General features: G+C 41.0%; 1 protein-coding gene across 2 annotated transcripts; it reads left to right on the forward strand.

The window, feature by feature from the left end:
• Window positions 1-98: 98 nt before the first annotated feature.
• On the forward strand, window positions 99-22,941 carry cald1b (caldesmon 1b). 2 transcript variants are annotated; one of them, XM_088006460.1, is made up of 16 exons: window positions 99-1,056; window positions 7,953-8,056; window positions 8,970-9,095; window positions 10,556-10,880; window positions 11,013-11,822; window positions 11,937-11,972; window positions 12,746-12,813; window positions 12,956-13,202; window positions 13,317-13,442; window positions 13,753-13,796; window positions 13,894-13,969; window positions 15,726-15,857; window positions 15,946-16,080; window positions 17,314-17,382; window positions 17,774-17,820; window positions 20,348-22,941. In XM_088006460.1, exons 2-15 carry the CDS (start codon window positions 7,983-7,985, stop codon window positions 17,804-17,806), a joined length of 2,301 nt encoding a protein of 766 aa, XP_087862586.1. In that variant the 5' UTR covers window positions 99-1,056; window positions 7,953-7,982; the 3' UTR covers window positions 17,807-17,820; window positions 20,348-22,941. The 2 variants fall into 2 exon arrangements, with proteins under 2 accessions (XP_087862586.1, XP_087862585.1); XM_088006459.1 differs by lacking the exon at window positions 99-1,056 and adding an exon at window positions 7,227-7,703.
• The last annotated feature ends 77 nt before the right edge of the window (window positions 22,942-23,018 follow it).

Here is a 23,018-nt window from a genome sequence, read left to right on the forward strand (position 1 = left end):
ACAAAAAAAGAAATTAAACCAACAGTAAAACGAGTGAATGGACAGTTTAACTGGGAGTGTCCCAGAAAACTCCATCTTTTTGGACGCAAAGTGATGCGACAGGTTTGACGTTTGGAACAACGAATGTGACGAGTTATTATGCGAAGAGTAACCTTTTACATCTGGACAATTCAGTGGCATTACTAAAATACAAACTTGACTGTATTTCATAGGGATCTTACATAACAGGGAAACACAAAGTAGTGAATAATTATTAATTGGCCTTTGCACGACGTAAATATTCTTCAATCTAAGCCGCTTCTCTGCAGCTCTGGCTCTGGAAAGTGAGCCTCTGCTCCTGTCTCAAGTCTTTGCACCGTCAAACAACTTTCTTTATGGATTATGCATTATTTAGCTACACCTATCCTCTCCTCAGCTTTGATACCAGGAGGAGTTTGAGGTGTAGAGCAGCATCCAGCATTTTGCTTCCAAGTCAAAACATTCCAATTGTGGAGTTTTTTTTTTTTTTTTTTTGATCAAATCGTTTTCTTTTACCCGTCTCTGTCTCCTCTTTACGCTCTCTTCTTGCCACTCCATCCATTGCCGACACCCTGCACAGGCTCCAGGTCTGTTACTGTCTCTCCCATAAAGTCCAGATCTGTCCTCAGGTTAACAGACTTAATAATTGAAAGCAATGAAACGCACTGGCTTGTATTTTGTGGCATCAGTCCAAATGGCCAAATTACAAATGTGAGCCACAGTTTGAAGACTTATAAACAAATCATCCTTTTCTCTTCACTTCAACTGCATACAACTAAAATAAATAGTTTTTTTTTTTTTTTTGCTTGTATCTTGACAAAAGACACTCAGGAGACATTGATGTTTAATGAATTCACGACAAATGCATCCACAAAACCTCGGATTTATGCCTGTGCAATTAACACCTGCCATATTCAATACGTAAACAACCGCAGCTTCAGCAGGCGGAGCTCAGCACCTTATGTCCTGCTTATAAACCCTCCAGCTGGTCCTCATCTGCGGATATCCAGCAGGACCAATCGCTTCGTCTGCACCCTGGTGAGTTTGACTGTTACATTTGGTGCACTAGTGTGTTCTGTGCGAATAGTAGCTTTTGCATTTACTATAGTTAAAAAATATAATGCTTTCAGTCAGAAAAGGTTTTCAGCTTCTGTGCCTGTTTCTGAGGACAGAGGTCAGAACCTGACTGGTAAACGTGACGAATGACAGACGGCCTCAAAGTGGATCAGTTATTTAGATAAACTGTAGCGTCTAATGAGCTTGAGAAACTTTTTTATCCATCTCAAAGCATGTACAACTTAGCCATTCATAAACATCCCACGTAAGGAGTGTTTTTACATGAACTACGCAGAGCTAATTCTCACTTTAGATAATGACGTGGAGATATATCGACGACATCGACAGGAAGACATGAGATGTGTGAGGAATATTTGTTTTGCTTGTGTCAAAAAAAGTATTGCATTGAAGCATAAAGTATCTTACCGTGTTCAGATGAAACCTATTAAAAAAATGTTACTGGATTAAGTTCACTTTGAGAATTCAAATGCATGAAAAGTTGACTTGGGTTAAAAAATAATAATAAAAAAAATGTGTGTGATATATAATTTATAAGGAATAATTTTAACAGCATTAAATGGAAAGTGTGAAACTCTGAACATAAAAAAACCAAAAGTAGTGGCAACATAATTTCTCATTTGCAAAAGCTGGAAAAGTCAACATGTCGTCCCCGACACCTCCTCCAGATCTGACTTGTTAGCACGGGTATCTGCTCTGTCCAAAACGGGAGTCAGGACCATCCATCATTTGTTTTTAAAATCTGTTTCTCATACACTGAGCAGATGTGTGGCTGTGGACACTCAGAGGTGGACATGCCAAGTCTGGTCTGACTTCTATTCCTTAGATGGTCTCAGTTGGGACTGAAACTGTGTTTGGACCTCCAGAGCTGGCTCTCTCGCTCCTGGTGATCGCTGAAGCCGGATTGTGTGAAAATGTAAATGGCTGCGCGTGTGCATAATGGTCGGCGGCTGTTTTAGTGATCCTCCCAAAAGTAGTAAAAGTACACTTTTTGAACTTTCTCACAGTGTCCATGTGTGTCACTGGAATTCTGTGCAATAGCTCAATACAAAGTAGTGTTTGACAGCGAAGTGGATGGAAACGGATAGTGGTTGTCACAACGCGTCGCAAATACAAATCAGTGCTGTCCGACTGAAATGTTGTATCTCCGAAAATTTAATTTATAAAGAAATGAAAAACACGTCTCACTCCTCTTGAAATGTAAATTCATACCATTTGGTCAAAGTTAAATGCATTCATACAACCACTAACAGAAGCTGAGCAAGATTTTATTTTATTTTTTTTAATAAAACAAAACCCCAACATTGAGATTTTAAGGTTTTGGCCCAACAGCAGCAACATCTGAATAGTATGGCATGTATTTGTAATACGCTGTAGTCTAACCACATAAAGTGAACTCTGTGCATTGTGTACACAAAGTTCACCTCTGAGTAATTTAGACATCAAGAGTCCTTCACCTGAAATTAGAAAAACGTGACACAACTCCAAACCTACAAAAACCTTGTAGTCTATCTTGATTAACAGGACCAGCAGAGAGCAATAAAAGAAAAGCAGTCAAGAGTTCAGGGGGAATAACCAATTATTAATTAACCAATTACTAACTGTTAACAACTTTAGCTTCTATTGAATAGTCAAGATGAGAGCCATTTGTGTGCATGTGAAAACATCAAACGTTTTATTTGCTGTTCACCACGAGCTGCTTAGGCACTTTTTGACCCGCATACAAAATGCAATGTTTGACATAAATCCAACACTGCATCTCACCCAGGAACACACCGATCCCAACACGGTGTGTTCCACATGTCAGCAGCATCACACACTGAAATGCAGCCATGTCAGAGCAAGAAGATTCAGGTGAAGGAGCCTCTCTTTCCACCCACAGCGCCCCCTACTGGCAGTTAATTGGATGCAACAGGTGTTCTCAGTCATTGAGAGCAGGTTTCATTCATCCTGCTACATTTACTGTGAACACAAATGAACCCGGTGACACTGAGCGGATTGACGGGCTGGTTTCTCTTTGGCTGTTCTGACTGGACCCTCTAAATGGGAGAGGAAGTGGATTTAGACAGTAGCAAACCACGGGAGGTGGTTCATACTTCACAAATCCACCATTAAAGAAATCATGGTGGATTGTTAAAATCATGTGCTTTAAATTCCCATTAATATTAAACCAGCTTTTGTCAGCCGCTCTTAGTCCGTCTGCACACAACATGAAGCCAAACAGCGGCTTTTTTTTTTTTTTTTAGGGGAAACCGATTCCTGGTAAGAACAGAGACGAGTTATTTCAGGTTGCATTACTTCTCACAGCAGCAGGTATTTCCTAAAGTAAACGTCGCTCTGTCGTTCTCGTTTGTGTATCACCAAGATGGGGACTCTCCAGCTGACTGTGCCTGTGTGCTTCCATAAAAGGAGGCCAAGCGCGCCGCCACCGTTTGTTTCCACTCGGCCCACTGTTGTGGGGAGAATCACAGCTAACTTCAAAATTTCGGGCTGCCTGCCGGTTTTCAGTACTGTCTTCCAATTATTATTTTTTTTTTCAAATCTATTTTGCATAGTTGTGTCATGAGGAAGGAGAGAAACTGCCCCCCCCCCCCACTATCCCCACCCCTTCGCAAAAAAACTGTTGAGAAATACTCCTGTAATTTTATACATTAAGACAAAAACGCACTGGAGTGTGCAAACAGGAAGACCTGAACAGTCTAAGCGTCTTCTCATGCTCACCGAAGGGGCAAGGTATCCTTCCTTTTCTAACTTTACCTGCGCTGCGAAACAACGAGGCAACAACGACCTGTACACAAACCAAACACACCGCATAAAAGGCCATCACTGCGGCACGAACTGCGGCTCATGAACCGAGAGGCATTCCTACCCTGGTCGGGGACCTTTTCATACGTGACCATGTTTGGTCAAGTGGAGTAAGGAGCCGCAGCTTCTTGATTGATTGCAAACGCCTCTCTGGCAAGTGTTTATCTATATTCATGTTAAAGTGCTTTCCCCATCTATGACTGAGAACCTCCTCTGGGTATGGAGCAGGGTCAGCTGATTAACCACATACTGAACGTCCCCATATTTACATCTATAACATGTCGGATTAATTACGAGGAGAGTATTAAAACCTTTACCGCTGGAAAACGGCAAGCGGGCGTTCCGCTGCATGTTAAGGGGTTAAGAAAACCTTCTATGTTGTATTTGTGTGTGTGTGTGTGTGTGTGTGTGTGCGTGTGTGTGTGTGTGTGTGTGTGCAATTTGGAAACAATAAACGTCCTGACATGTCAGTATTTGACCCATCTACCTTGTAAAACTGAAAAATCAGAAACTTGAAGGTCTTCAGTCAAAACTGAAGGTTAAAGTATGAAACTCTTACAGTACAAAAACTTTAGGAGTTTTTGTACTTTTAAAGGTATAAAAATCTTTAAGAGTCATCATTCTTCTTTCTTTTTTTTAAGCAAAACCCCATGTTTTGTATTAAAAAAAAAAGTAACTCCACAGGACGTTACTACCACCACTAAGTTGCACTGCGCAGAGCTAAGAACGCAATTAACGATTCTATCTGACGATTAATCGGATTAAAAACTGGCACACACTGCAGATTTTCTTTCTTTTTTTTTTGGTTAACCAATTAATCTTCTTCTACACAATATTAGAAAGATGCTAACAGATGCAAATAAACAAATGGATTCTTTTTTTTTAAATAGGAAAATGAATATTTGATTGCATAGAATGCAATCATAGGATTATTTTGCTATGTGTCATTTGAGGAGTTCGGGGTAGAACAAATTTTACAAACACTTTTCATCTTAAAGGAAAACTATCAAACAATCAACTATCTGAATGTGTCACTCTTTCAGCAGATGACTTTTTTGAGTCTGTGTACTCCAGTTAACGATTAATCGATTACTAAATTAGCTGACGATTATTCAGTGATCAGTTCATAACGATTAATTCTCAGTTCAGACTTGTGACTAACATAGGAGTTTTTCTGTCAAATGCGTTATATTACCAGTACTACAAAAAATTAACCGCAGCTTTTCCAGTGTTACTTTTGCCTTCCCGGCTGCTTCAGTGATAAAGAAACATATATTTCTTTGGATCACACTGTTTTCCTACATTTTTCTCAGCTTCACCAACGTCTTCCATGAGATCTCTCTGATGCGTTACAACCTCTCAGTTAACTGTGGCTTCAGCTGGTGTGGTGTCAGATTTACTGGCACACAGTTGAGGTTGAAGTCTGAATTAAACTCAGTGTTGTGGCAGTGAATAATAAGTGGAAAAGTCAGAAGTACGAGGGAAGCCATAGGGTCTGGAATACTGTTATAAATTAACTTGTTAATGAGGTGCCACAGGCAACAACTGCATGATTGTGATTACAGCAGAAGTCATAACAACTGGTTTTGCTCTCGATCTCGTCCTTTTTAGTGTTATGATTAAATGCTAATTGATTCTCTGGGCAAACCAGTAGCTGGGATGACAGAACCAATGGGCCTGAACGCACTGTCCTCTCTCTGTCTCAACGCTTTGCAGTAATGATTCACAGCTCGCGGTTTCAGGATTTGCTGTGAAAAGCTGTCAAAGCTGTTGGACGTTGATGCTTTTCCTTTTTAACCTGGTGATTTTAACTTTTACTGCACTCTTTGGAACACCACCGAATGGAAGCGGTCTTTTGGATGAATGCTGCTTGCTTTATAAACATTTACAGTTGACAGATTACAGATGTGTTCTTTTTTTTTTTTGCTTTTTTTGTCAGTACCTGAGATCATCAATTGAAAAAACAAAAAAACAGCTATGCTAACCAACCAGACCCTATGTGGAAAAGTAAACACCCTAAGCCAATAGCTGTGTGTTAGCTATCAAACCTTCGCGACAAGCACTTATGAGTCTTTTGTCTAGACTTGCCGTATGAATTTGAGTTTTCATTCTTAATTAAACCATGTGACTAAATTCTTGGTTTTAAACAAGATAGCTCTATACACTGCAGTGTGCATCTCATATTCTGTGGAGGACCACTGTGAATTTCTAAGTCAGCCTGATAGACGTTTCCCCTCTAAGTGAGACAGCAGCACTGCTTTTAGAACATTTCAGCATCAGAGCAGAAATAATTCAGCCCAACAGACTCGAATCCATACAAGACATCGGTCTGCTGACTGATGGAGCAGCTGCTCCAGGTTACCACTGGAGCTAAGCATGAATGTGTTTGGAGGATATTTAAACACAGAGTCAGTAGAAAGCCATATTCCTCCTACAAGTAGTGAGTTTTCACGCCTTTAAGATTCAGCGATGTTGCTCTACACAGGAGAGTTTAAAAAATGCTGGGTCATTCATTTTAAATATCTGACAGCTGTATTTATCTGATGGTCAGGTTTTATCTGGTGTCTCGGCACACTGGAAGTTATTCCTGTATGAAATACTGGACCGTCTTTGTTTTTTTTCATTTCTTTGATGAATGTGAAGGTGATCAGGCAACAATCTGGACATTTGACCTACATGTTGTGTTTTTATTGTGTACGTTTCAGAGTATAAATAAATACTCTTTTCATAATAATCAAATCCATCCATGGATATTATTTTAGGATGATTTTTCTTTCTAAAATATTAAGAAAAAAGTAACATTTTTCTTATTTTTCAGTGTGTGAGGGGCAGAACAGTCACAGTTCCCATTTTTACTCCAACAAAGATTACAGAGTCGGAGGCAGATTATATAATCTATACAGAGTGGAATAATTGTTTAGCTCTAAAATCCATCAGAAAAATAAATGTTCTTAAACATGTTTTTTTCCACATATAGTTTATAAAATTACACAGTTGTGAAGTGAAAGTTAAGTTTTAGGTTTTTTTTTTTTTTTTTTACTAATTACATCACTTCATGTTATTAAGATTTAACTTTATCACTAAAGTATCAAGTTAGAAGAATTAAATTGATGCCAACAAACAGGAAATAAACATTCTTGTTTTTCGTTCATCCTCCTATCGGCGAGACATTTTGGCTGGTAGTCATCATTCCTCTCCTTATACTTCATATATTCTACATGTTTCAAGATTATTTTTTCAGTAGCATCAGTTTTTCTTAACTCGTCTTTATAACTCTTAATTCCACAATTTGTACCAAGTTGCTCCCTTAAAGGCAATGTGTTTTTGGTTTGTTTGCATCCTTGGACACATTTTGAACTCTTTTAATATTATTATTGTTATTATTTTTTTCTTTAAATCAGTTGAAGATTCTCAGATTTCAATGGGTTTCCCACTGAATACGCTGAATGAACATCCATCAGTCATCATGTCAGTTCAGCTTCTGCTGCTTTCCCCACCTTTGATCGATGGACGCTAAATAAAGCATGCCCTTTTAACTCCTTCTGTCAGAAAACCTCCAAGAACACACTTGGGCTTTTGGATTTAGAGCAAGAGACGGGCTGAGGAGGAGAAGGGAGGATGAGAAAGAAAACGAGGAGAGCGGGGAGGCAGGCGTTTGCCTTTTCTGGTAGTTAAAAGTCACCGAAAGAGCAAACAGGAATCCTCAGAGCTGCAGAACGCCTGAGATACAAACCAGATTGCGAAGGCTGATTCATGACCAGGGAAGAGTCGCTGTTGCTTATGGACTGAACTCTGTAGTCGCTAAGGTATTGTAAACTAACGCGCACTGTAGCTTTTTATCTCTCGCATACATCAGTAAGCTGTCTGGTGGTCCGCGTGCCACATATAAGAAGCTCCTCATCTTTGATGCTCTCTCTTTCAAATGTTTGGATTGTGATGATAATTCCCACAAAACTGCAGAAAAACAAAAAAAAAACAAAAAGAAAACAACGTGCTGGTGCAAACGCTCAACTGTAAGCTGAAGTGACCAGCAACATCGTGTTTGTGTATTTCAGTGAGTAAGAGAGGAGAATCCTTGGGGCGACATGGATGATAACTTTGACCGCCGCATGGAGCTGAGGAGGCAGAGGAGAGAGCAGATGCGTCAGGATGCAGAGAAGTGAGTGACGATATGGACACAAGTCAAAAGTGCATGGAGAGTTCTTGTCAGAGGTTTGCAAAAACTCGACATCGGGGCAATGAATGATCTTTTAAGTTGAAATCTATTGATGCAACATACAACCTTTACGCATATCTAAAAGGAATCAGCTCATACTATACTGTTAAAGTTGTTGTGGAGTTTGTCATTTTTTGCTTTTTTTTTGTTCCGATCCACACAAAGTCAAGACCGACTTCTCTGTGTCATCAGAGTCCTGGGCAGAAAGACTAGTTCCAGCTGTTTTCTCACAGACTTCCTGCCAGCTGCCGCCAGGCGGGTCAACCCGGCCCGCCCTCCAGCCCCTCGGCTTCTCTTTTCTCCAAATGTGCCAGACTCTGGAATGTTTTGACTCTCTTCCTATTTCGGCACACGATGACCCTCTCTGATGCTCTCGGCCCGTTTTAGTAATGTTTGCTCTCCTGAACTCTTTCTCCTTCTCTCTCAGCAAAAAAACAAAAAAGACAAAAACATATTTCTCTCCAATTGGTAAGTCGTCTAGACGTACTTCTGATAGTTGGAGCCCTTCTGTGTCAAAGAATAAGATGTTTTTTTTAATATCTTACTAAAAGTTTGGAGAAAAGGAAGAAGAACAAAAAAGGAGAGAAGAAACTGAATAGATTTAGTGAAATTGCTTCATGTTCAGGTTTTTATTTCTATGTCAAAGAAGATGGAGATACTCAAGGTTTTTGTTTTAACTCCACGGAGACTCACTGATCTAAGAAACGGCTCACAAGACTTAAAGTCCTTCTGTCAAGGAAGAGGCACAAATCTTTGCTTTCCGTTCCAAATCTTTTAGCTGCCCTCGTCACAATACACTACTCTGAAACAAATAGATTCTTATGTAAACGTGCCTTATCTGCACGTTTTTTTTCAGGGGTGTTTTCACAAACGATGACGATGAGGAGGAGGCTCGAGAGCGAAGGCGACGTGCCAGGGAAGAAAGGAAGAAAATGAGAGACTCGGACGAGTCTGGAACGACGGACACGGCCGACACTAACAGGTGCCGGGGGGCCAAACGAGACGGCCGAGGGGGATTCATACTCTGTGTAATGGAAACATGGTTCCAGTATTTCCAACGCAACCGATCCTCACCATAACAAACAGGCAGAGGAAGTTTTATTGCGGGTGCTTGACAATCGTTTTTGTGACAGGCCACTTTTCTAACTTCCTGCAGGAGATGTGTGATTTTAGCCTGTACAAAACAAAACAACAAGCATTTCCGCTGAATGACTTTGTAGCCCTGACGCAGAATTACATTGCAAGAACTGCCTGCCATGTCTGTTTCCAATTGGTGAAAAGTTTGAAAGTAGCATTTACAATCCAAATGCTGACAAGATTTATTAAGGTTTATTGTTAAGTTGTAGGTTAATTTCTGTCAGCTATTAAAAACAACAACAACAACAACAAAAAAGAAAAATAAAAGAAGAAAACTATGCTGGTTTTCAGTGCAGAGACATGAAAAACGAGCCTTCACATGACTTCTGCTTCTGTTTTTGTTATAAAAAGGCAAGTTTCACTTGTTTATTTTAACTTTAACCCAGGCACTTACAGATTACTTCCCCAAAAGTTAGAGATTACTCTCTGGGGCATTTCAGGAACTTACCAGGTCCTTTCCCAAACTTACAGGGAATACATTGTGGAAAATTAATGAAACTTAGCATGTACTTTCAGGAAATTGTTGGACATTTTCCACAACTTCTGTCCAATGTTTGAAGCTCTTAAAAGTTCAACTTAAAGGAAGCGACAAGTTTTTTTTTTTTCCCCAAGAATTTACATTGCTCTTTCTGGAACTTATCATTTACATTCTGGAAAAATTCTGTTTCTGAACTTTCATGAATTTCTCCCAGAGCTTTGATGTTACTTTCCAGAAACTTGGAAGTTATTTTTCAAAACCTTCATGTAACTTACTTGGTGTTTTTGGACATTTCATGACGCTTACGTGGAGTTTTCTCGGAACTTGAAAAGTTACTATCCAGCAGCTTAAGACTGCTTTCCAGAACTTTGATAAAACTTTGATGAGGAGTCCCATGAAATATTCATGTATGTTTTGGAAAGTGAATACCAAGTTATATAAAAGTCCCTGCTAAATGTTTGGTAGGATCCAAGAAAGTCCCAGGAGGTACCTAGGAAGTTTCACCAAAAACTTAATTGTAAGGGGTTGGAAAGTACACCTGTCAGTTGTATGAAAGTTCTGGAAAATACCTGGAAACCTTCAGTAACATTTCAGAGAAAGTAACATCTGAATTATTGGAAGTTACTGATATTCTTAAAAGATTTCTCCAAAGAGGGATTTTTTTTATTATTATTATTTTGGCAATAATAGTTTAATAATGTCAGTTTTCTTCCTCCTTTTGACCAAAGCTGACAAAGCATCCACTCATTCACATGAGATTTGATTTTAGTCAAATGTGAGCCTATGTCCAAGTTTCCAAAAAAAATAAAGATCTCATGTTTGTTTAGCGTGACGGAGACCGAATCGTCTACGACTGTTCCCGGAGGAGCGGAGGATGACCAGGCTCTGCTGGAGCGCCTGGCCAAGAGGGAGGAGCGCAGGCAGAAGAGGATGAAGGAGGCGATGGAGAGGCAGAAGGAGCTCGACCCCACCATCATCTCCACCAACGGCACGGATGGCGGCCTGCAGGAGCAGCCCCCCATTAGCAACAGCAGCAAACACACAGAGGAGGAGGAGGAGAAAACAGAGGAGAGGTCTGCTCAGGAGGAAGTCACAAATACTGAAACCAACTCATGGGCAAAGGAGGAGGGAGAAGAAAAGAAAGAGGAGCAGGTGGAAAAAAAGTGTTTTTTTTCCCTTTCTTTTTATTCATAATAACAGAAAAGAAGCAGCTTTTGCCTCTTTGGAGGCATCAGAACATTCATAGGATGATGATCTATAAATGATGACACAATTTATTTTTAGGAGACTGAGGAGAAAACGGCAACGACCGAAGTTGAGCAAGAAGAACCGGATTCAACGACAAACGACACTGAAGAGGAAGCTGTTCCAGACCGAAACAAGGAGGAGGAAGAGAGGAAGACAAGAGAAGAGGAAGAAAGACAGCACAAAGAAGAAGAAGAAAAAGAAAAGCTGAGGATGGAGGAGGAAGAGAGGCAGAGGAAGGAACTCGAGGAAAAAGCAAAGAGGGAAGAGGAAGAAAGAAAACTAGAGGAAGAAGAGAGGAAAAGGGAAGAGGAGGAACAACAACAGAGAGCGATGGAAGAGAGGCTCAAGAAAGAGGAGGAAGAGAAAGTGAAAAATGAAGAGAAGGAAAAAGAGAGAAGGGAGACTGAGGAGAGACAGAAGAAAGAGGAGGAGGAGAAACAAAAGCAGGAAGAGGAAGAACAGCTGAAACGGGAAGAGGAGGAAAAGCACAGAAAAGAGATGGAGGAGAAGGCGAGGAAAGAAGAAGAAGAAAAACAGAGGCAGGAAGCTGAGGATAAAAAGAGAAGGGAGGAAGCTGAAAAGCAAAGGAAGATAGAGGAGGAGAAGAAGAAGAAGGAAGAGGAGGAGAAGCGGAAAAAGGAGATGGAAGAGAAGAAGGAAGAGGAGAGGAGGAAACGGGAAGCGGAGGAGAAAAAGAAGGAAGATGAGAAGAAGAAGAGGGACCTGGAGGAGAAAAAGAAAGAGGAGGATGAGAAGCGGAAAAAGGAGGCAGAAGAGAAGAAGAAAAAGGAGGAGGAGGATAAACGTAAAAAGAGGGAGGCTGAAGAGAAGAAGAAGAAGGAGGAGGTAGGACTGCAGCTCTCACTGGTCAATGTATTATAACAGATTTATGCAATAATATGATAACATTAATATCATATTTACGTCATTTTCCTCTGTCTGATCTTTTTCTGATTAAAGGAGGAGAAACCTAGGAAACTCGGCTTTAAGGAGAAGGTAAAACTAAACCAGCACTTCTTTGCCACCAATGTATTAAATTTTGACTTTTAATTACGCCTTTGAAATGTATTTAATTTTTTTTCTTCGTGGAATAAACATACCTGAATATATGATACGAAGATAAGTTAAATCATTTTAGAAACTGGTGTGGAAGTTTATTCTGCATTTTCTGTAAACACAAGAGTCATAATTATTCATACAGGATGAACTGGACACACCTCCAGCAACATCCACACAAATGTCCAAGCTTCTGGCATTTTTCAGGTCAGCCACTATCACCATTAGGTGAGAGCAAAACCGACCCCACAGCATAACGCTGCCACCACCATGTCTGGATGCACCTTCGCTCCTCCAAACGTGTTTTCTCGGTTTAGGCCAAACGTCGTCATAGATCTTTTCTCCGGAGCAGCACTTTCCGACACGTGCAAACTGTAACTGAGCTGGAAACGTGTCGGGTTTTATCTGCAACTTGCCGCCGGGCAATTATTTAAATATTAATAAATTGGCAGGCGTAACTTTAAACCAGTGTACATGAGAGAAAATCCATAGATTCCAATTTGCAAGACAGTTTTTGCCTATTACAGTCACGCAAGTTGTCTTTGCGTCGAAACGATCAATATAAGCACAATAAGAAATAAACATATTTATATATTCGCGATATACGACGCTCGTGCTTACGATGAGTGTATGTTAAACTCTCACTTGCACCATGTGGTTTATTTATATATATATTTTTTTCACTTGTAACTTTTTCTTCCTCTCCATTCAAGAATGAACCTGCCAAGCAGAACGGAGCCATCTTTGAGAATAAACTGAAGAAAACAGAGAAAACAACAAGGTAAAACTTGGGTTGGGGGTAGGCAGGGGACACACCTTGACATAAAACAAAATGAAACCCAACCAGACAGAAGACCTGCCTGTAATTCCATATTCTTCATTGCCAAGTGCTGCTGTAAATAACGGGTTCGCTGTGCGAGCAGGGACGGCGTTCCTTCCAGAAAGGCGGAGGACGCCGAGCGACGGGAGGCCGAGCGCAAGCTGCTGGAGCTGAAACAGCGGCGGAACGACGCCGAGAGCGAGGAGATCGAGAAGATGAAGCAGAAGCAGCAGGACGCGGAGGCCGAGCTGGAGGAGCTCAAGAGGAAGAGGGAGGAGAGGAGGAAAATCCTCGAGGAGGAGGAGAAGCAGAGGAAGAAGGAGCAGGAGGAAAAGAAAGCCAAAGAGCAGGTGAGCATATCGTAAAGGAAGCACCTGCAGTTTTAGTTGGGAGGCCGAAACATTTTGCCGCCTCAAAGCTTCAACTCTTCGTGCTGCTTGGTTGCACTGTCGTGTTTCTAACAGGAGGAGAGGAAGAGGATGAAGGAGGAGATAGAGAAAAGAAGAGCAGAGGCTGCAGAGAAGAAGAAACACATGGGGGAGGAAGCAGCAAAACCTGATTTCACCATCAGTCCAAAAGGCTCCTCTAAGGTGAGATTTGGAGAAAAAAATTGGTTTTGTTAATTTTAACGTGATTTCAAAACCTACAGCATGAAGTTAATGGGGGGGAAAAAAGTTCCAAATCTTGGGTAATTTTCAGTACTTTGGTGTCTATTATCGCCTCACCATATTGTCGGCCATGCTGACTGAAAATGAGCGAAAAAGAAAGAAAAGCAGTTCAAAAAAATTATTAGAGTAAAGTCTTAAGACGACAATCTCCCTTTGCTTTAATAAAATATTGCACATATAGGTTTGTTTCTTGTCGATGTTAATTCTGAGCAAACGTTGTCTCGTCATGCAGATTGGGGAAAAGGCAGAGTTTCTGACCAAGTCTGCCCAGAAAAGGTGGGTCAGACGACAAGTAGCACATGAGCAAATATAAATAATCAAACATTTCCTGTTTTATGTCTAACGTGCAGAATGTTTGTCATCCCTTCAACAGCCCAGCGAGGTTGTCGCATACTCCGCTTGTGCCAAAGATTGGGAACAGATTAGAACAGTTCACCTCCGCTATGCAGGTGAGACTTAATATGATCAAATTCACACTCAGTAAAAAAAAGGGGAGGGGGGAGGGGAAGAGGCATGTCCAGAAATGTATGTATTTGAATTCTGGCTGAAAATAAAAAGCGAATAGAACAAGGGCTCTGCAACTCGCGCCGCCACAGATCCACGGAAAATCAATCTGTGGCAAGACTTTTAAATTCACACTTCCAGCTGCTCTCCATCCAGCCCGGCTGGGACTGAGGTGTTTTCCAAAAAGGACTGTATATCGATTTTATCTGTAGAGACGGAAAGCGGCACCCCTCAAAGACTTGCAGGTCAGAAGTAAAGTGAATGTAGATAAACTATTAACTCACTGAAGGCTGGATCCAGAGGCACGACTGGCTTTTTAGATTTAGCCTCCTTTTCTAAGAAAACACACACACACACACACACACACACACACACACGTACTAAACATTTCCTTCACAACTCAGCGAAGGATGGCGATATTCTCTACTGTTGTGCGGTTTCAAAAATGTGGGACAACAGGAAGTGTGGCGTTGACGTGAGCAAAACGAGAAAAAGCGTTGTAGGGTCTGGAGGACTTGGGACGCTTTGGAGGAACAGTCACGCCAAAAAAAAACCCAAAAAAAAAACCCACTGAGTTTTAATCTATGAACTCCAGACGCAGCGGCAGACGATCCGTCGCCAAGACCTAAACATGCCTATATCTGGGAAATACTGAAGGAATGTGATGATGTTTGCTTTGTGTTGATCAGAACCCTATAAAAGAGATGTAGTCCAGCGATCGGGGGAGGATTTCACTGCGATTGGGCCGAGGTTCCCTCGCGATTCGGTTGTGCCGAGTTAGGTCTGCAGTTTTCTAATACACCTTTGTTTTTCAATCAAAGTCGTGCGTGCAGAGTCTTCATCCTGAAGCATCGCTACGCCAACATCTTGAGGACACTGACAGAAGACTGTCTAGAGTCATCCCGTGCAACTTCTTTCAAAACAACATTTTATGAACGCATTACAGCAATCCTTTTGGCGCCAGAGCAACTACGACGGTACTTTGACTCTAAATATTAAAGTATCGGTTATGGATTTAACCGATGCTGTTGATATTTCAATATCTTGACCAACAAAGCAGCTAGACCCTTATAACAAATCAGCTGTGACTGCCTCCGCTGGCGAGTCATTGGAGTAACAAAGTCAGGCTGACTTCAATCCCCCCCACCTCACTACATCAATCCTTTAACTAAATGCCACACACACACACACGTTTGTCTGGCTATCTTTGTGAGGACTTTCCATTGACTTCCATTCATTTCTACAGCCTAAACCTTACCTTTACCCTTTTCCTAACCCTAACCATCACATACCTAACCCTACCCAAAACTCAATTCATACCTTAGCCCTAAATCTGACCCCTGACCCAAAAACAGGGTTTCCCCTCGTGGGGACCAGGCTCCGGTCCCCACAAGGAGCAATTGGTCCCCACAACGTAGTATATGTCAGGAAAATCGTCTCCACAAGGTATTACAAACACACACACACACACGCATGCACACACACACACACACACACACACACACACCTACACACACACACACACACACACGCACGCACGCACGCACGCACACACACACACACACACACACACACACACACACACACACACAAGCAACCACTGTCTAAATACAATGAAAAAGTTTCAAAAACAAACTCTTCAGTGCGTTGCTGTGTGTGTTGACATGAAAGAACTGGACTCCCTTCTTTTTGTCCCCACAGGGAAACAAAGAGGTAAAATCCCCCAAGTCTCCTCTGGCCGACATCCCTACGGGAGGCACGCGCAACATCAAGAGCATGTGGGAGAAAGGCGCCGTGAGCAGCCCCCCCGAAAGCCCGGCTCCTGCAAACAAGGTGAGACGGGGATGTCCGAGAGGATCGGATGCCTTGTCATGATGTCGGAAGGAACGTCAAAGGTGAGAATCCTTCTCAACTCTTCCAGGATGCGGCTGGTATCAAAGGAAGTGTGGCGGGACGCGGCAACAGCTGGAAGGGGAAGCCTGCAGAAGCGGAGAAGACCCCGGTTCCTCCAGCAGCAGCAGCAGCACCATCACCGCCAGCAGCTGCAAAGCCACCAGTAAGACCTGATGAATCCTTCTCTTCATGTGGCCGCTATAACAAGACACCAGAGTTGCTTTTGTTACAGTAATCCTTTGATATTCCGAGCACGCTAATTTCTTCCCTCGCACGTCGACGTATCGGTCTTTTGTTAGCTGGAGCTTTTGTGTCGGCGCTCCGTGAATGAACGGCGCGGCCAGCAGGAGTCTGGTGACCCCACATGGACTGTTCAACCAACAGCATCTGCTTTCGCTCCTCACCGCTTCCTTTTATACTTTTTCTAAAGTTTTAACGTGTATTTTTTTTATCTAAACGCCTGACAGAAGCTTGTATTAAGAACTTACTTACAGTGTTGAAAATTTGATAAAACCGTTGAAATGTCATTAAAAACACTACGGTGCGTATTTATCTTAATTTTTTTTTTCATACTCGGCAGCAGCGAGAACTTATCGTTCTACGTCAACACAGCAAAAAAAAAACCCAAACAGGACAAAAGACAGAAACTGAGAGACACGTTTACTTTATCACCACACGGTATCTGTACATGCGTGAATTGTGTCTCTGCTGAGCTGCTACTTGGTGGACATTGTGTTCTTTTCCAGAAGTAGGACACAAGCTGCTAATCCCAGCAGCTTCTCTGGAGACATCACACCGTCTCCCCTTACAGCAGCGTTTCTGAATGACGTGTCACATTGTTCTGAAGCACAATTTAAGAGCAAAATGACTTTGGGGTCAAATGTGACTTGTGACTTGTTGGCTCAGCGCGCTGCGACTTTTGCATCAACACCCCCACCTGATGGAAAAACGCTACGCAGCAGTCTAGAGGACTGGCTGTGTCATTGACTATTCCTGGTTTTTCTTTGGTTTATTTCCTGTTTGCTGTGGTTTTTTGCAGTTTTTGCTTTTATGATTCCTGAATATATTTACTAGTATGATGTAAACAAAATAATTTTGGAGTTTTCTTTTTTTTTTTTTTTTTAGTGTCTTCATTTTCCCATCAAGCGGATGCTAAATTAAATAGAACTTGTTACTGAACACATTGAAATAAATGCTATTGAAATATAATCTGGACGTTGCTCATCGGGCACAATAGTAATCAAACTCATTTCAGAATCTCGTGAATGTACATTACTCTGTTGATAGTTGCAAAAACATTGTGTGAAATTACAACATAAGGTCGAGATATTATCCCAGAGTATCGTCACATTCTGACCTCTCAGGCTAACATGACTGTTTTCCTTCGACGTGGCAGGAGGCCAAACCGGGTGAAGTTGGTAAACGCGGCATGTGGGAAGCCAAGAGAGGCTCTGCACCAGCCAAGGTGTCAGACACACACTCACCTCACCGGCCGTTTTTAAGGACAATCCACCAGTTACAGCTGCTTGAAAAACTATTAGGCATCAGTTTCAGAAGGTTGTCCGCACCTATGATTCGCTTAATTTATGCATAGTTCAGCTTCATTAATTAACAAATTCTCTTCACTCTAATCTATGTCCATATCCATGCGTATTCTTTATAAACAGGTGTTATATATAGATAGAAATAGATGGGAATCAGAGCTCTTTATTTTGTTTTCAGCCAGACATGTGGTGGGTTGGCACTATAAAAAAAACAAACAACTGAATTAATTTAATTTACTTTATGAAGATCCTTAATTTCCGGCGTACAGGCCAAGCTTATTTCCGTCGTTCATGCTGTCGTTCTTTTTCTAGGTGGCGGTTGGAGGGAAAAGCAAGTTCAATTAGAAAGACACCAAACGGTGAGTGACCGGCACACGTTTAGTGCTTTTACCGGTTGGATTTGTTTATGTTCACTCATCAGGTTCTTTATGTGAGTTTTCTAATTTCATCTGCCAAGAGGATTTCTATGCTGCTTTAGAAAACAGGCAGAAATGACAAAACATGAAACAGATGGTTATGTTTACACGTTGATTACTAATGAGCAAATTAGTTACTGTCTGCACTCAAAGCAGGGTTAAGGTGAGAGTATCTAGTGCTAATGCAAACCCACCAACAAATGTCTGGCCTCCCAAACTGACAGGCTGGGCAGGGAAAGCATTAATGAGAATTCAAAGCACCTACGGTAACTCTGGAGGATGTGCAGGAATCCACAGCTCAGGTGGGAGAAATTGACACCAGAATAAATGTGAACTGTGTGACACAGAAGTCTGGCCTTTCTAGAAAAGTGGGGAAAAGAAATCCCCTTTAGATGTAAACACCTGGAAGGAGGCGCACTGGGTCACATGCGACCGTCACTAAACGTTTCTGCAAACACGCTAAGCGCAGCCTGAAAAGCGTCTGGCTGTGAGGTGAGGTTGCTGTTCTTTAGCGAGAATCTGCCTGAGCTTGAACTGTTTTGCAGAAGAAAAACAGGCAAACATTTCCATCTTGCAGCTAAAATTGCAGTGAAAGGCGATTCTGCAAAGTATTGATTGAATACAAACTGCACCACGCACTTTTTTTTTTCTTTTAAAGAAACAGAAGACCAAAAACAATAATGGTGGACTTTGTGTCAATTTGACGTAGTGTACTACAAATGTTGATTAAAAAAAAAAAAAAGTACCTGGCTAATTGAGTCAAATAAAGAACCAGTTCAGTTTTAGCTCTTTCTACAAATTTATAAGACGATTCATGTTAAACCAGCGTTCACCTTTACCATCAGGTATGTTTGCCTATATCCTTGGTAAGACGAGGAGGCTCTGACTGATTCGTGCCCCACAGGGAGCCCATAACCTCCCCAACCTACCTACTGTACTTTGTAGAAGACTAGTTGCTTCTCTGTAAATCAAATCTCCTGCGCGGGATATTTGGGCACCGGCTCAGCTCTGTGGCACCGAGGTCTATATTTAAAAACGTCCACCATGACCTTGTTTCCCAGTATAAAGAAAGTTCCAGACTCCTGACGTGTCTGTCGTGTTTTTTGAAGCACACTGTTCAGCGAGTGTGCCACCTGGATAGCCCAGTGACGTGCAGAGAGCCAGTAAGCTGTCAGGCATGCCGCAGTGCAGCTGCTTGATTTTCACATTAAAACTGAGTGCTGGGAAGGATTACCGACACTTTGAGCTGCGAGTCGGCCTTGTTCGCCAGGCTTATTCAATCTACACAGGCATATCCCGTCGTATGGAAACGCGTCTTTAGAGAATCGTGCAAAGTTCTTAAAAATATAAACACTTACACTTGTTTGTAGACACTCAGCCCTGGATCTGACCTCCAAATATAATATATTTTTTGAGGAAAACACCTTTCAGGCCAGGCTTTTTAGTGACAAAAAAACCCCCCAAAGGTCTCTTAGAAAGGGCACCAGTGTTCCCTCGTGGGCTAAAGAGAGCCATCCTAAAGGTCAGCCATTTCAAAGGCACTCCACATGTCAAGCTTCTGTGTTAGAGTAATCAGACAAACCACAACACACTACTTGAATTTTAAGAAAGTAATCTAATGAAACCAAAACAGAACGTTTTGGTCTAAAGAATACTTGTAACGCCTGGAGAAAGCAGGCACTGCTCATTTCTCTGGCTAACATAATATCTATTGTGAAGCATGGTGATGGCTGCATCATGCCCAGAAACTGGGCGCCTTCCAGCCTGACAGTTACTTCGCTCTTATATCTTTGAGAAGTCTTGCTAAAGCCTAAACAAAAATGAAACATGTCTGGAAAGACATAAAAATGTCTGCCTAGCTAAGCCGGCTAATTCATCTCGCTTAAGAGTTTACGTGGAGAAAAACGGCATGAAAACCTTGTAAAGATAAACCTAACCAATACTTGTAATTACCGCCGCCGGTGTTTCACCAAAGTATTGACTAAAGACTGTGACTCTTTACACACATGCGGCCTATTTTTGTCTATTCTGAATCTAGTCCGTTTGGCAAAAAAAACACAAACAAAAATACGTTTGAACATGAAAAAATCTGAAGAAAGCTGAGTGGTGTGAATACTTTCTGGATGCGCCGTAAACGGAGAGGTGTCGGCTTCAGCCATAAATAGCGATCCTTGTTTGTTCCCTCCCAGTGTCTTCATGAGAAATGGACAGCTGAGGAACGAAGTGAAGGGCAAATGACCAAGTTTTTCAACCACAAGGAGGCTCGTATTGACTTTGTGGTCGAAGTTTCTAAAGAAAACAAATGCCAGTTTGAGTTAGTCAGGTATATCCATAAAGGAAAAGGGATATAAAGCTTTGGTAAACAACCTTGAGGCTAATGCTGTTTCACACCTACTAAACTATTAGAATCTATACATAGCAACTTTGACTGATGCAGTGACTAATACATCTGATGTCCTACTCTCTGCAGGCTTAAAAAAAAACAACCAATGACTTCATGGTCAAGCTGTTTCCTGACTGAAAAGGTTTCTGCTCTCCTTCGGGCTCCTTTGCCCTTCACCGCACTTCTCATTCCTGCCAGAAAGGGAGCCGACGTTCCAGGCTGCCAATCACCTGCACCAGCTAACATCTGCTCTACGGTACGAGTAATTCTGCACTGCTGCGTATTTGATCACTTTCAAGCCCAATCAAGGAGAAGTTGATGCGACCATGCTGAGTTTTGGCTACATAGATGACCGCCGTGAGGACTCATAATCTGTTATTCAGCCGTAATGTGACATACAAATGTGACAAAAACATTTAATGACAAAATAATTATGCTTTTACAATAACAGTTATCTTTAAATACCAATATCGGAGGTTGTTCTTTGCAATGCATGCCCCAAGGAACAAGTGAACTAAGCAATTTCTTTGGGCCTCCAAACCAACAGGGGGCGCTCAACCACACTGCAACTTTCACACAAGTCTGGTTTTTGCATCATTTATTTTATTTTATTTTGTTTTTTTCTTTTTTTGTGTGGGGTAAATCTGTTGTAATTGTGTAACACAAACCTTGTTATCCTCTATATTCGAAATTTAGATCAGTGTAGTATGACGATGAAGAAAATATTTTGTACTTAAATGTTTAAAGGCAGCCCAGCTGTTTCATGCTTCTCATTTCTATGGAAAAGTACGGACTAACAACTTAAATCAACGTATCAGGGAAAGCGTTTCGTCTTTTTTTCTTCTTCAAGCTAAGGTAGATTCTCCTACATCACGTCCACCATCTTTTCAGACAGCAGATGTCAAAAACAAACAAATACAAAGAAATTCTGATATTTTTTAAAACTTGAGTGACATCATCACTGTGAACAAAAGCAAATGAAAATGAATTGAAGGAACATGCAGTTAGTTATTGTGTAGCAGATATTCTTCGGTTGTAAACAATAATAAACCATAATGGTCTGAACATGGATGATATAAAGGGTATATTATTTAAGATGTGGTGACTGATGGTAGCTGAAAGGCCCCCAGTCAAAATTAGCTAGAGGCCTGATTCAGCCTCGGTCCGGCTCTAGAATGTGTGCACTTTCAGCTTCTTGAAAATTTACACAAAACGGATATAAATAAGTCAATTTTAAAAAAGCAATGCAAATTAGAACCTCGCATATTGCTTACTAGTAAATTAATTTGATATATTTTTTAACTCTTCTTTAGGGCTAATATAACACTTTAGAAAGTCCTAGGATTGTTTCAAAATGTTTTATGTCATGTTAATTTGTTTTAGATTATATTGCTAATGATGTTATGATTAGACATGGGCCTGGTTGAACTTCTCACTGTATGACCTTGAGCTTCTCACTGTATGACCTTGAGTAGAACGATTAAAAAAAATAAAAAAATAAAAAAATAAACATCATCCAAAACAGAATCGTACAAATTATACGTACTCCTGCTGGAATGTAACATATTGATTATTACAGTTATGTCTCTGTAAAATTTATTATTTTAAATATGGGACAATTATTAGTCTTTTCATTGCATAAACAACACCTAAATTGAGTTGTAGTTGCCCTTACTTTCTTCCCTGTCGTTTATAGAGTAAGAACCTTGTTAATTAGTCAGGCTATCTGCTCTGCCTGTCGGCTTCTTGATAGATATTACTGTGTTTTTTTTTTTTTTTGTTTGTTTTCTTTTGCACATGAGAATATTTTCAGATGTCCAAATTAGTTGTTTTTTTTGCATATAAGCAAAAGTAAAGAGTAGCTCCTTCCTTCCAGCAGTGTGTAGAAAGAGGAGTGGCGTTGCTTCATGCTTCGACTGCATGCTCCTCACAGCTGGGGGAAAAAAAAAAAACTCTGGGCACAATGACGACGCTTCCTCTGGCACCTCATTAAAAAGACATTAACGGCGTGAAACAGGATGATGAATGATGAAACCGTAGGTTTTTAAAACCTCAACATACCTCAGTAACCAGAAACAGACCCACGCCTAATTATGATTTATGTAATCCTTGTTGTCATCATCGGAGACAGTAACATCAGTGTAACTATTTCGACTTGATCACGACTCTGTTTCTGGAGACGGCGCCTCTCGTCCGGACATTGAGAGAAAAGCCTGTATATAGTACGAGTGTTTTACACCACAGTAACGTTTGCTGTGGTGCTTTATAGATCGGTGAGTGGCCGTCGGCTCAAAGAGCTATAGAGCTTCTGAGGATTTGAAATCTGTTTGTATCACTTAGTTTGTCTGCCAGTGAGAGTGTTGACCTTTAACACGTCGGTTTCTGCTGCAGAACTGATCAGTCTTTCTATTAAGCTTCAAATTGTTTTTTTTGTTTTTTTTTTATCAAAGATTTTTTTTTGCTGCCATTCTCACATGCCACCTTATTTTGTGCTGCAATTCAGTCTAAGTTGGAAAGCTATGGATCGACAAGTTAATGATCTGCACCTATAACCACCTTCTTACTTTTTTTTGTTTTGTTTTTTTTTGCACCTTGCCTAAATGTTGCAATTTGATTTGTTTGACAATACTGACTTTTGCAATAATAATAATAATAATAATAAAAAGAATTTGAAAAAAAAAGTTGTTTTGGTTGTGTTGCGTCTCTTTCAACCAGCAGGAAAACAAACCTTGTACCTTCAAACAACTTGTTAAATTAT

The sequence above is a fragment of the Poecilia mexicana genome, unplaced genomic scaffold (assembly GCF_051168715.1).
Source record: "Poecilia mexicana isolate PSO_F unplaced genomic scaffold, ASM5116871v1 scaffold_6, whole genome shotgun sequence".
NCBI lineage: Eukaryota > Metazoa > Chordata > Actinopteri > Cyprinodontiformes > Poeciliidae > Poecilia > Poecilia mexicana.

Coding starts and splice junctions, on each gene's coding strand:
- cald1b (XM_088006460.1), top strand. CDS start 7,983: ATGGATGATAACTTTGACCGCCGCATGGAGCTGAGGAGGCAGAGGAGA. Junction 11,973..12,745: donor AACTCGGCTTTAAGGAGAAG/GTAAAACTAAAC, acceptor TCTCCATTCAAG/AATGAACCTGCCAAGCAGAA. Junction 17,383..17,773: donor GAGGCTCTGCACCAGCCAAG/GTGTCAGACACA, acceptor TTCTTTTTCTAG/GTGGCGGTTGGAGGGAAAAG.